The 13,528-nt window shown below is 46.4% G+C and overlaps 1 protein-coding gene across 2 annotated transcripts in view; it reads right to left on the reverse strand.

Annotated features, from left to right (window-relative positions):
* The window catches only part of RUVBL2 (RuvB like AAA ATPase 2), a 169,498-nt gene that overhangs the window by 26,841 nt on the left and 129,129 nt on the right, over nucleotides 1-13,528 (reverse strand). For both annotated transcript variants that reach the window (XM_086930199.1, XM_086930198.1), the window contains exons 13-14: nucleotides 9,278-9,407; nucleotides 8,873-8,987 (exon numbers count right to left, since the gene is read on the reverse strand). In XM_086930199.1, the coding sequence (XP_086786325.1) occupies nucleotides 8,873-8,987; nucleotides 9,278-9,407 (245 nt within the window). The remainder of the gene's footprint in view (nucleotides 1-8,872; nucleotides 8,988-9,277; nucleotides 9,408-13,528) is intronic.

Genomic DNA, 13,528 nt, shown 5'->3' on the forward strand with positions numbered 1-13,528 from the left:
AGTTCTTCCTCCACTGTTTTTGGTGGTGACTCCTGTGGGTCGATACCACCTTCAGCTTCGACGATTTTCGGTGACTTAGTGCTTTTCTTCGGCTCGGGCCCTTTTTAAGGGTCGGCGTGTTTTTGGGTCGACCGTGTCCTTTGGTTCAACACTTTTCTTGTGCTGGACAGGTTTCTTTGGTTGGCTGTCTTTTACCGAGTAGATGGTCTTTTTCGGATCGACTGGTGTTTTCGGAGCACTTGTCTTCGGGTTGATAGCCTTTTCCGGGCGGATTGTAGGCTTCGGGGCGGCACCCTTTCCGTCGGCGACCTTCTTTGGTTCGGCGACCTTTGGCGCAGCTTGCTTTTTTGGCTTGACGTCTCTTTTGGTGTCGGCGCCTTTTGGCTGCTTAGTGTCCTTTCTGGGTTCGACGACCTTTTTGGGGTCGACGCCCTTCGGCTCGACTGCCTTTTTCGGGTCGACTGTTTTCTTGGGGTCGCCGCCTTTAGGCTGCGCGGCCTTCTTCGGGTCGACGTTTTTATTCTGGTCAACGTTTTTGGGCTGTACGCTTTTGTTCGGGTCGACGGGTCTCGGGTCGACAACCTTCTTAGGTTCTGGAACCTTCTTCGGGATTGCGGTACTTGGCCCTGGGGTCAGGCGCGGTGCGTCCATTGGGGCGTTGAGGCGTAGCCCCACTAAGCAACATGGACGCACGCACGCTGAGCAGGCAAAATACAATTGTATTTGCCAATGCTCCTTACCTTGACCTTCGGTCCTTCCTCACCTGCCGCTGACGCCAGGGGGTGCGGTGGCGCCGGCTGGGCTGCGGCATCTTGTTTGAGTGGCACATGGCTATGACCAGCCCGAGCATGCACTGAGCACAGGCTTCCCTCTTTACAAGGGAACCAAGGGTGCAGCTTCATGCCGCCAGGGCCGCGGCAGCCCCCGGGTCTAAAAGGGCGATCAGGGCGAATACTAACTGAGCCCCCCTAGACAATCCTGGCGCTGCATGCAGTGCCAGGATTTGCTGGCCCACCGGTGCACATCCATTATTGGGTGTCGCGTGTGGGTAGTAGCACGCACTACAGTATGGTCAATCACTGTATGACTTCAGTGATTGGCCATACTGTAGTGATTGGCCATGGCTGTGTGTGTGGTGACGTCCCAGGCCCGCCGCAGCTCACGTCACCGGCGCACACAGGCACACTAGACCTCATCTGGTGGGTGGCGCCGTGTTGTAGTGAGTTTAGTGACTGCTGGCCACACGCTCATGCACTGGAAGTGCCAGCAGATCAGGGAAGACCCTCCGACATGCAAAAAACGGCAGCCCCGTCCCCATCTGCAAGCTCCGCAGCTGCCGAAGTTCCCGGTGAGTGGCTTTTCAAAGCTGGGTCTGCTTCTTGCTCAGCCATTGCTGCTGCTTCCCTGGTCTTTGGTCCTTTTGTAGTTTTTTTTTTTTATGCGGGCGCTCAGTGTTTGACCTTCCTTGCCTGGGCCCTCGGTGTGCCTTTGTGCATGACTCGGGTTGTTACTGCAATAAGCGGGACCCCCTCTAGATTCTGCTCTTTAAAAATTTTTATGCAGAAAAAATCTTTTTTACATCCGGTTCAGGGGCGGAATATTTACAGTTCTGCCAAAAAACAATCTCTAGAATAATTGCACTCGTGCCATTATTCTAGAGATTGTTTTTAGGCAGAACTGGAAATATTCCGCCCTAGTAGCTACAAACCGGATGTAAAAAGGCTTTTTTCTGCATAAACTGCATCTTTTTTAAAGAGAAGAATCTTGGCCTTGTCACTAATTTGCCATGCTGATGAGTCACCATGCTTTGATATGTTCTACTGGATTTTTCAGAGATGTTTATGCTTTGCTTACAGCCACCGTGTGGTATCCTGTGTGCCCCTATTCCCTGTACGTCTGATCCAGTGTCTGGGATGTCGAGAGTTGATGATGTAATAGAATGATGGTATGTTGTGCAGGGTGGAGACTAGGGAATGGGAGAGTTGGAGGGAAGGTACAGAATGTACCTGCTGTTGCAGTAAACGAAGGGCCTAATAAAAAATAAAGAACTTACCTCCTTGCGGAATGGCTCCAGACTTTTGTATGAAGAGTCTTCCTTCCAACTACAGCATTTTGGGCACAAGGTGTTAAGGACCGGGGTGAAAATGCAGCAAGACTTTGGTGGCAGTTGGGAGGCGGAGTAGTCAGAGGCTGCCCACCCTCCAATCCATTGGCAAATGGTGTCAGCTCAGGCTGCTGGGCAGGAGGAGCCCAGTGAGGAGGGTGGCCAAGGTCTGGCATCGACAAGAAGCCACTTGGGAGGAGTTATAAACTGAGCAGATGTCTCCCCGTGAATAGACCTAAGCTGAAGGACAGTCCTATGTAGTCAGTGTTATAAGGACAGCACAGTGGAGACAGTGAGAAAAGGCAGGAAATATCCTTTGCAATAAGTATAATTATTAAATGACCCATGAAGCTTCAGGCGGTTGCCGAAACATTAGGAGAAACATTGGTGAGTGTGCTGTATGTTTTCACTATTGCGGTGACTGAGGCACAGACTAGACTAAACATGGGCCTTTGGTGGGTCCTCTGTGCCGGTTAATGTTAGTGTACAGCGATTATTGCACATTGCTCCATTTAAATTCAAGTACCGCTGGGCGCACGTATTACTCAGTCTGTATTACTAAAGGGATGCACGCTGCATTACAAGCAAGAACCCTAGTGCACACATAAAGCCTGATAATTTGAAGACAGCATACATCCCTAACTGCACTGATTAAAGGCCATTTGCATATTTCATGGCAACCAGCACACAGTGACCAGCGGAGATGGTCACAAGAGGTCTTGTAACAACGCTATCTACACGACCAAAAGTAGGTTGACCTAAACTTACCGTTGGCATGTGACTTTATCAAAGGGGAGTAGGGTAGATGAAGGAAGTGGAGGTAAGGAGAGGAGGGGTAGGGTGGGCTGGGAACGGTGAGAGGAGGAGAGGAGAGAAGAGGAGGAGAGTAGGAGAGGAGGGGGAGGGGAGGGGATGGGAGAGGAGAGGCGGAGAGGAAAGGAGGAAGGAAGAGAGAAGGTAGGATGGAAAGGCCAAGGACAGAAAAAAGGGCAGGTTGAGCAGAGAATGAAGGGAGAGATGGAGGATTTAAGGCACCCACTTCTACAGTCTTCAAATATTACCATTCTACATACTGTGGTAATTATTCTGTAGTAATACCTGTATACCTGTCATTACAGATTTATGAAGCTCTGTGGTTATACTGAATAAGCAGCTACCTAGATTATATGGCATCTCTTTATTATTGTAATAACGGAACTTTCACAATTGCTTTATTAACCTTCCTGCTCTCTCAAATGTGTTTAAAAATGCACCACTTTTCTTTTTCAAATGGTGGTTCGGGCGAGCTCGCAACGGCGCAGTATGCCAATCATTCTACGCCCACCACTTTCAAATGTCACCAGCCGCCCCTGCCTGGGGTCTCTGAAGGCTTAGGTTTCGGTTTTGTAGTCGAGCCGGATGGCGGGGCTGCTGAATTTTTCTTTTGATCTTGGCTAAGGCCTATTGGCGATGCCTCGACCGGAGCCTTCGGTAACGGGCAATTGGTGTCGGGTGCAGTGTACTCACGATTTGCCCCGGTGAGATCTCGTCATCGGAGTCCGAGTAGTCCTCGACGGTGACTATCTCTAGGTCAGAGTCTTGAGCTTCTGGAAGTTCCTGCTCATCGTCAAAGATGTTGTCCGGTTCCGCTGCCTGTCGCTGCATCTCTTGCCAAGCGGCCCGTTGATTCCGTATGGGTTTCTTCGATCGAAACTGGGCGAAGGCCAGGCAGGTTTCTTCCTTATGGTCTGGAGAAAGACACTTGTTGCATACTGAATGTTTGTCAGTATGCGGGAACTTGGAGTGGCATTGTGGGTACCTTTTAAACGGGCTCCTTTCCATCAACAGTAGGTCCATGTGGCGTCGAAAAGGCTCAAAGGCCCGCGTCGACGACCGGATCGGGATGGAAAGCTTAATCGAGTCAAGAGGTACCGAGCGAGAACAATACCGTCGAAGTCGGAGGCCTTTTAGCCTCAAAAAAAGTTTTGTTTCGATTCTGAAGCTGGAGTGTAGGAATAACATCCGAACCCAATGGCGGAAAAAAACTATCTGAGGATGGAGAAGATGCCCATGCGCACTGTAGTCCAGGGGAGAAGTCACCTATCTCGTGATACTTCGAAGACTCTTCCAGGACAAAAGTGCAATCAGCCTGACCCAACACTAGGCGGCGATCTATGCACTGATATGAATTCAGCAGCCCGCATGCCTCGAACACCTATTTACTATAGGGGACTTGAAAAGAAAAGGCTGATCAGGAAGGCAAAGAAAGGCCAAATTGGCCAAAAGATAGCCTTTAAGGGTGCCCAGAGGAGAGCCCTGCGGGCCAAAGATAGAAGGAAGAGGAGAACCTCTGAAAGAGGGTCATGCTGTGCACCATGCCACAAATTTGTTCAATCTACAGGCGTATACAGTTTTAGTGGAGGGACACCTGGCTGCCAAGATGACATTACAGACTTCAGGAGGAAGGTCAAAAGCTGTCAATTGTTGCCGCTCAATCTCCACGCATGGAGGTGGAGGCTGGACAGGTTCGGGTGGAGGAACGTCCCCTACTGCTGCGACAGAAGATGCTACCAAAGAGGCAGTCTGATCGGAGGATTGTTGGTCATGTTTAAGAGCTCAGGATACCAGACTCTTCGTGCCCAGTCCGGAGCCACAAGAATGACCTGGGCCAGGTCGCGCTTGATCTTATTCAACACTCTAGGCAGAAGTGATATGGGCGGAAAATCCAATGCGCAGAACTGGACAGAAGACATTGCACATTGTCTTTGGTGGTGAACAGAGGCTCACCCCACTGCTGAAAGAGAACATGTACCACCTGAGAGTGAAGACGCCATTCGTGATCCATCATGCACCGGCGGATGAGTTTATCCGCCCTGGCGTTCAGAGAACCTGCCAGGTGTTAAACCACCAGGGGCATCACCCGCTGTTCCAGCCACATCCAAAGGCGAAGAGCCTCTTGACTGTTTGTTGCAGTACCACATGGCGGTGGTGTTCTCCGTGAACACCTGCACTACCCTTCCTCTGACAGAAGGAAGGAATGCCTTCAGTGCAAGAGGAATCGCCCGGACTCCGCCGGAGACCAGAGGCCCCAGATCTCTGCCTCTCCCATGTGGCTGCCCCATCCCAGGAGTGACGCATATGTCACCACTGTGAACTGTGGTTGGGGAAGGCAGAGCAATCTGCCGTTGACCCCATCCTGGTTCCTTAGCCACCACTGCAATTGAAGTGCAGTGTCCTCCGAGATCTCGATGCAATCCGAAAAATTACCCTGATGCTGTGCCTACTGCAACTTCAGGTCCCATTGCAGAGCCTGCATATGCCACCTGGTATGATCCACCAGCAGAATACAGGAGGCCATGAGGCCCAGCAGCCTCAGAGTCATTCTCACAGAAATCCAGGATAGAGGCTGAAACATCGGTATCATAGCCCGAATACCCCAGACTCGCTGCTTGGGAGGATAGGCCCAAAACTGCGCTGTGTCCAGAACCGCTCCAATGAATAGGAGCTGCTGAGAGGGAATCAGGTGTGACTTCGGCACCTTGATAGTGAAACCCAGCGAGTGCAGAAGGTTCACCCAAGTCTGGAGGTGGGCGATGACAGCCTGGGGTGAGCTTGCCTTCAACAACCAGTCGTCGAGATAGGCGAAGACTGGAACCCCAGATCAGTGCAGATGAGCTGCGACCACCGCCATCACTTTCGTGAACACCCAAAGGGCGCTGGTAAGGCCAAAGGGTAGCACGGTAAACTAAAAACAGAAGCAGAAGCCTTAATAAACCAAAAGATGTTGAATTGTCTGAAAAAATTCACTTAACCAAACAATTTCAGTCAAAAACTGAAGAGCTCAAGCTCCAGGATCCTCTCAGAAGGAGCTGGAAAAAAGAACTGACCCAACTGCCACCTGTGGTGCATCATGGGAGCAGGGTGTCACCTTCAGGTCTTAAAGGCACGGTACCCCTCCTCTAATGCCTTAAAGGAATGGCAATGGCAATAAAGCATTGTTGTATGCAAATGTTTACTGCTCTCTTTCTTCCTTAGGGGTTGGGAGAGTACAACTGTGTGTATGCTAATTCATGTAATTTTCAGCAGTTTTGCCAGTTTGGAAATGTTCTAGGCTGCAAATATGTTTTCACATATATATATATATATATGTGTGTTTTTTCTATATGCTCCGGGATCCCGCACATGGGCGGGGATTATTAATAGATTATGACTATTGATGAGTAGCAAGGTTACAGACCTCGTGGAGATCGGTGTGTGGGAATTTAACAAAACACGGGGGCATTTTTTTAATGGATTTCTTTCCATTGACTGTAGGGACTGATGGCGCAGATAGGCTCAAAGGCCCTCCTTGACAAATGAAATCGAAGGTCCTGATGATTTTTTTTTTTGGGAAGCGTGTCGAAGGGGAACGCCATCAAAACAATACCGTAGAGTGGAGAGGGATTGCTCGCTGAGGGGGATCAAGTATGACACTGACCCGGAGTGTAGCAATTTACAACCGAACCTGATGGTGGAAAAAACAATTGGAGGATGGAGTTGATGCCCATGCACACTATCGTCCTAAGGAGGAGTCACCGATCTCATGACTACAAAGAACTTCTTCCAATACAACAAAGTGCAAACATCCGAGTCCAACGACACATGGCGATCTAAGCAAGAGTATATATTCTGCAGTTCATATGCCTCAAACAGTTATAAACACAAGAATTGAGAAAAATTATGTGTCCAAGCGCAACTCGTAACCCCAAGTCAAAAGTGAAAAACATACAAAGTTGAGACAACGAGGAGTGTGAGCAACTGGATTCCAGTGCCATTAGAAACATATTGAGTGCACGAAAACATTTAGAAGTGTCATGCTGGTTAGTGAGATTATAAGCTGTAATGTAAAATCGTTCTAGCAGTCGAAGAAACATGCTGAGCGTGCGGATATGTAAGCTGAAGTAACGGATCGCTCTTACCGTCAAAAGAAACTGAAAATAGTTGTGGTCACATAATAGAAAAGCGTGGTATGTCCAAACGGAATTGAAGGCTTAACAAGGAGAGGAGATTTAGAAATGGAAAGCGGACGAGTTTACAAATATGAATACCGGTGGTATGGAGACCGTGAACGCCATCTTAGAGTGACACTTCACAGAAAGTTCCATTTAAAAATGAGCTTGCATGTGCGGAGTTAAGCTGAAAGAATTGTCATAGATTATATAAAGGATAAAACAAAAGTGAGTAGGTACCGTTAATCAAAGTAAAAAATTGGTGAATTCTTTCAAAAGTGAAAAAGTAAGGATGGGCTGCGGGTGAGATATGGAGAATGGAGGTCAAACATGAGTGCCATCTTGAATGCTCATACTGACTAATTTGCATAAGGCTGAAAAATCGGTCAAATGGCTCCGTTAGATGCACCATAACGTTCCTGTTCATAAAACACAACTGTAATCAATGTGTTCATTCAATCCATTTGGGGTGAGGGTGTTTAGACATTTAATCCAATGGATTTCTCCATGTAGAAGATGTTTATTGTTGTATATTCCTTCACGTGGTGGCACAATCTAGAGTCCCAAGAAACGAAGTTGGCTAATATTGTGGTTGAGTGATAAAAAGTGAGAAGCTACACTGGATTTCCAGTTGTGGGTTTGGATATTGCTTTTATGTTCATTCAGTCTGTTCTTGATTTTGTGCTCTGTTTTTCCAATGCAGGCCAGGCCGCATGGGCATTTCAACAGGTAAACCATGTTTTTACAGTCACAATTGGCGGTAGTTTGTAATTTGATTTTGTTGCCTTTGCGTGGATGGGTTTTTAAATTGCCTTTGATGATATTAGTGCAAATAATGAAATTGTAGCATGGGATAGTTCCTTTGTATGACTGATGTGCAAGGTTAGGTCCAGGTGCGGATAGGATTCCCTTGATGTTTTTGCTTTGTTCTTAGGCAAACAATGGAGGGTTGTAGAAAATACTACGTGAGAATTGGCAAATATGTGTAACTTGTTTATAAACTCCCCCCGCCCCAACAATAATGAATGTGCCCTTGTGTAACGCTCCCTGATACCTTCGGGTCAAGTTTACGCTATATAAAGTTATGGAAAAAAACACATCCTCATATGCCAGTTACCTGCCATATCCAGGCAAACTAGTTTTCAGATCAGGCTTTAGGAGTCTGAGTAATAGACTGAGTTGGCCATATGATGCTCCCTGATGTGGTGCTAAAGTAACATGAAGCACTATTGAGTACACCCACATGCACTGCTTATTTGGTAAAAAAATAATGTGTCCATTGTGCCTGACCTTACTATGTACATTTTGTCACTATTGTTCTACCAGAGTTACAGATTTCTCTGAGAACTGAACACCTATTGTTACTATATGCAAAAGAGTAACATCTGAGCCTATTCCTTCTTTTAAAAAGCCTATCCCAAGCTATGTATTTTTTTCTCCAGTGTAAAAAACAAAACAAAAAGAAAAAAGAAACACCTAATCTTGCAGGGCAACAATAAAGTTCTAAAAAAAAAAAACAGCAAAAACCTGTTTCCTAAAACCTAGCTCAGAAGGAAGACAAATGCATTGATCCAATATATTCATCATTCTTCAATTAAAAAAATATTGCTTTCCGATAAAACTAAGTCGGTTAGAAGTCTTCCTAATAAATTATTTGCAGCTACTAAAAGAAAGCACAGAGAAGGGAGGTGTTATTTTGCAAAAGGAAACTATAATTTGATGTGTTCTGAATTCTAAAAGTTTTTGTTTGACACTGTTAGGATTAAGGGTTGGAACAAAGGCATAAAAAACTACAGCATACTCATCTCGTTGAACATAAAGGCATCCTGGTATTCCTTCATATACTGGGTGGAGCGAGACTCATCCAGGAACAGGGAGTACACTCGCTTGATGTCGTCCACCTGTACCTCAGTGCCCTGAGAACACAAGCACAGCAGAATGAGCCACCAATTAAATCTGTAAGTGCTAAAAGCATGAATAATAACTTGCCAACAGCTACCAAACCCTGGGATAGAATGAAAAAGAATTGGTGTGAATCATTAGTCCTTTCTCTAGCAGACCACCTATAGTGACCGAAACAGCATCATGACACTGGAGGTTCAAAAAGGAATGATATCTGTAGCAGTGGATAAGCCTAACCACCTTTGCCTGTTCAGCCCAGTACATAAGAGCAAGTAACTGTTGCTTAGAGCAGTCTCTCCCTCACCTTCCTCTTCCGGCACACCAAGTGGGCGGCTGTGATAAGTTGCATAGCATAGCGCAGGGAGGTCTCCTGCCCAATCCGAGTCAGCACCGTGTAGGCGTCGTCACTCATTTCCACATCTTCTTCTTCACACCTGCAAGGAACAGGGAGAGGACAACATTTATGAGAGCTTCGAGGAGCAAATCCCTTGAGGGCATCAGTAAGAGTCAAAGGAAAACAAATGTACATTGGTCGCTCCCAGGCAGTGGACCTAACAGGAGCAGCTAGGGAGCAACCCTACCATGTTCAGCAATGGGTCCCGCCTGAAAAAACAATAGACAATGACAATGGCTCCTTCTAGAGATTGAAAAGGCAGTTCATATTTTGACCTGGAGTCCATTTTTCATCTTGTATTTGGTTCCCGAAACTGCCTTTGCCACAAAACTGAGCAAAGAATGGAAAATGCTACTTACCAGTATGCATCTGTTCTTGGCATGTAGAGCTGCAGAGTCCTACACTTAGCTATAGATCGCCACCTGGTGTTGGGCTCGGATGATTGCAGGTTGTTGTCTTCTTGGAAGAAGTCTTTGTAGTCACGAGATAGGTGACTCCTCCCTTGGACAATACTGCGTATGGTCATCGACTCCATCCTCCGATTGTTTTTCGCCATGATGGGAAATGATGGAGTTAGTAGAAGTAAAGATAAAGGATGTCCATGCGTGTGCATCTAAGTAAGATGAGTACTGGAACGGATACAAGTCCCGGGAAGGCGGGAGGGCGTGTAGGACTCTGCAGCTCTACATGCCAAGAACAGATGCATACTGGTAAGTAGCATTTTCCGTTCGAGGCATATGAGCTGCAGATCCTACACTTAGCAACGATTGTGCAGCAGTGTCTCCCCTAGCGGTGGTCGCTTGTATCCGTTGCAGCATACCGAAAAAGTGTTTTAAGGACAGCTTGGCCCACCGCAGCATGCTGCTTGGCTTGCACATCAACACAATAGTGTTTAGTGAAGGTGTGTATTGTAGACCATGTTGCTGCCTTGCATATGTCCTCTAGTGGTATGTTTCCTAAGAAAGCCATAGAGGCTCCTAGTTTACGAGTAGTGTGCTCTAGGAGGAACTATTATTGTACACTTAGCTTTTTGATAGCATATTTGAATACACTTTACAACCCATCTGGCAATTCCTCCTTTAGAGATGGGATTGCCTTTGTGTGGTGGAGAGAAAGATACAAATAGTTGTTTTGTCTTTCTGAAGGATTTGGTCCTGTCTGTGTAGTATAGTAGAGCTCTTCTCACATCTAAGGTGTGTAAAGCCCTTTCTGCAACAGAGTCTGTTTTTTTTGGAAAAACACGGGTAACTCTACTGATTGGTTAAGGTGAAACCGAGTAATCACTTTTGGCAGGAATTTAGGATTGGGTCTTAAAACCACCTTGATACGATGTATTTGAAAAAATGGTTCTTCTATTGTGAATACTTGTATTTCACTAACTCTTCTGAGAGAGGTGATGGCAACAAGGAAAGCAGTTTTCCATGTTAGGAATTGCAGTTCACACTTATGTAACGGCTCAAAAGGGGGTCCCATGAGTCTTGTAAGGACCACATTTAGGTTCCATACTGGAGCTGGTGGTCACCTAGGTGGAATTATTCTCTTTAATCCTTCCATAAATGCTTTTATTGCAGGTACTCTAAAGAGAGATAGATGTTGTCTATTTTGTAAATACGCTGCAATTGCTGCTAGATGCAGGCGTATGGAAGAATAAGCCAAATTGGACCTTTGTAAATGTAGAAGGTAGCAAATGATATTTTGGATGGAAACATCCAGTGGATCAATGTGATTGTTGTTTCAGTATATTGCAAACCGTTTCCACTTAGCAGCATAGCATGCTCTGGTAGTGGGTCTTCTAGCTTCTATAATTATATTCATTCAGTCTGGTGGTAACCAAACTCTAGGACTTCAGGAGCCAGATCGCCAAATTCAGTTGGCTTGGTTCTGGGTGCCTTATACCTCCATGGTTCTGTGTTAACAGGGATGGCGTGAGCTGTAATTTCTGATGTGGAACCAGTGAGAGATCTAGTAGCGTGGTGAACCACGGCTGACGTGCCCATGTGGGGGCCACTAGTATTAGTTTGAGAGACTGTTGTTTGAGCTTGCGTACTACTAGTGGAATGAGTGGGAGAGGCGGCAAAGCGTACGCAAATCTGCCTGACCAGTTCATCCATATTGCATTCCCCTCAGACCGTGGGTGTGGAAACCTGGCGGCGAAGGTTGGGCATTTTGAGTTCTCGTGGGTGGCAAACAGATCTATTTGTGGATGCCCCCACATTTGGAAGAATGGTTGAAGAACTTGTGGGTGCAACTCCCATTCGTGAATCTGGTGTGACTAGCGACTCAACAGATCTGCTATTTGGTTGTGAATTTCTGGAAGGTGTTCTACTGTCAGATGTATGTTTTGAGGGATGGCCCATCTCCAAATGTTCTGTGCAAGTTGGGACAGTTGCAGAGAGTGTGTCCCCTTCCCCCCCCGTTTTTGTATATAATACATGGCTGTCATATTGTCCGTCCGGACTAGGACAGCTTTGTTTTGGATTTGTACTTGAAAAGTTTTGAGTGCTAGGAAAATTGCTAGCAACTCTAAATGGTTGATGTGGAACTGTTTCTGTTGATTGTTCCACTGACCTTGTGTGGTATAATGCAAGAGATGGGCTCCCCATCCTGTGAGGGATGCATCTGTCGTGTGCACTATCTGTGGAACAGGATCTAGGAACGGCCGTCCCTTTGTCAAGTTTTTGGTGTTCCACCATTGCAGAGTGCGATATGTACGGCTGTCTACCAACACGAGGTCTGTGAGCTGACCTTGAGCCTGATTCCACTGTTGTGCTAGACATTCTTGTAGTGGGCGCATTTGCAGTCTTGCGTGAGGAACTATAAAGGTGCAAGAGGCCATCATGCCTATTAGTTTCATGAACACTCTGGCTTGGAGAGAGTGTTGGCATTGAAAAGGGGAGACTAAGTTCTGAATACTTTGAATCCTGGCTTGACTGGGTTACGCTAAAGCTACAGATGTGTTTATAGTAGCTCCTAGATATTGATGAACGTGCGAAGGCTCTAGGTGCAACTTGGTGTAGTTTATCGTAAACCCTAAGTTGTGCAGTGTTTGAATTGTTTGTTTTGTGTGTTGTGCACACTGGTTGAATGATTTAGCTTTTATGAGCCAGTCGTCGAGGTAGGGGAAGACATGTATTTGCTGTCTTCTGAGATGTGCGGCCTCTACTGCTAAGCACTTTGTAAACACTCATGGTGCTGTTGTGACCCCGAATGGAAGGACTTTAAACTGATAGTGTTGTTCTTGTATGACAAACCTCAAATACTTCCTGTGCGCAGGATGTATTGGAATGTGAAAGTAGGCGTCCTTTAGGTCTAGTGTGGACAGAAAGTCTCTCTGTTGTAGTAATGGGAGTACCTGTTGTAAAGTGATCATGTGAAAATGATCTGATTGTATGTAGTGGTTGAGGGGCCTGAGATCGAGAATTGGTCTTAATGTCCAGTCCTTTTTCGGAATTAGGAAATACAGGGAGTAAACTCCTGTTCCTTGTTCCTCTAACGGAACTACTTGAATAGCATCTTTTTGTAGAAGTGCTAGAACTTCCTGTTGAAGCAGAGTTATGTGTTCTGCAGACATTGGATGCTGCCTGGGTGGTATATTTGGGGGGGGGTTGCTGTGAGTTCTAGGCAGTAGCCATGTTGGATAATTTGTCTTACCCACCTGTCTGTTATGGAGTTCCAGACAGGTAGGAACTGTGAAAGTCTGCCCCCCACAGGAGTGGAATGCTGTAGGGGAGGCAGAGGGAAGTCACTGTTTAGGAGTGGAAGAGGAGCGGTTGTTGTTACTACCTCTACCTCTTCCCTTGTTGTTATTGCCTCTGTATCTCCTCTAAAATAGCCTTTATTAGAAGAGGTTTGTGTGTGCGTTTTAAAAGATGATGTTGTGTCTGCGCCGGTCTGTTTGGAGCCTCCTCTATAAGAGGAGCGGCAAAAAGAACCTCTAGTTTGGGTGGATTGTAATGCCCCCATAGACACCAAGTCTGTGTCTTTCTTCATCTTTTCTAATGTATTATCTACTTCCGGCCCGAACAATTGGCTCCGATTGAAGGGCTGGTTTAGGATGGTAGTTTGTACTTCTGGTTTGAAGGTTTGAAACCTGAAATGTGTAACCATGCATGGCGCCTGAGAATAACAGTGTTAACTGCTCTGGATGCTGTGTCAGCTACA

The sequence above is a fragment of the Lissotriton vulgaris genome, chromosome 7 (assembly GCF_964263255.1).
Source record: "Lissotriton vulgaris chromosome 7, aLisVul1.2, whole genome shotgun sequence".
Lineage (NCBI taxonomy): Eukaryota > Metazoa > Chordata > Amphibia > Caudata > Salamandridae > Lissotriton > Lissotriton vulgaris.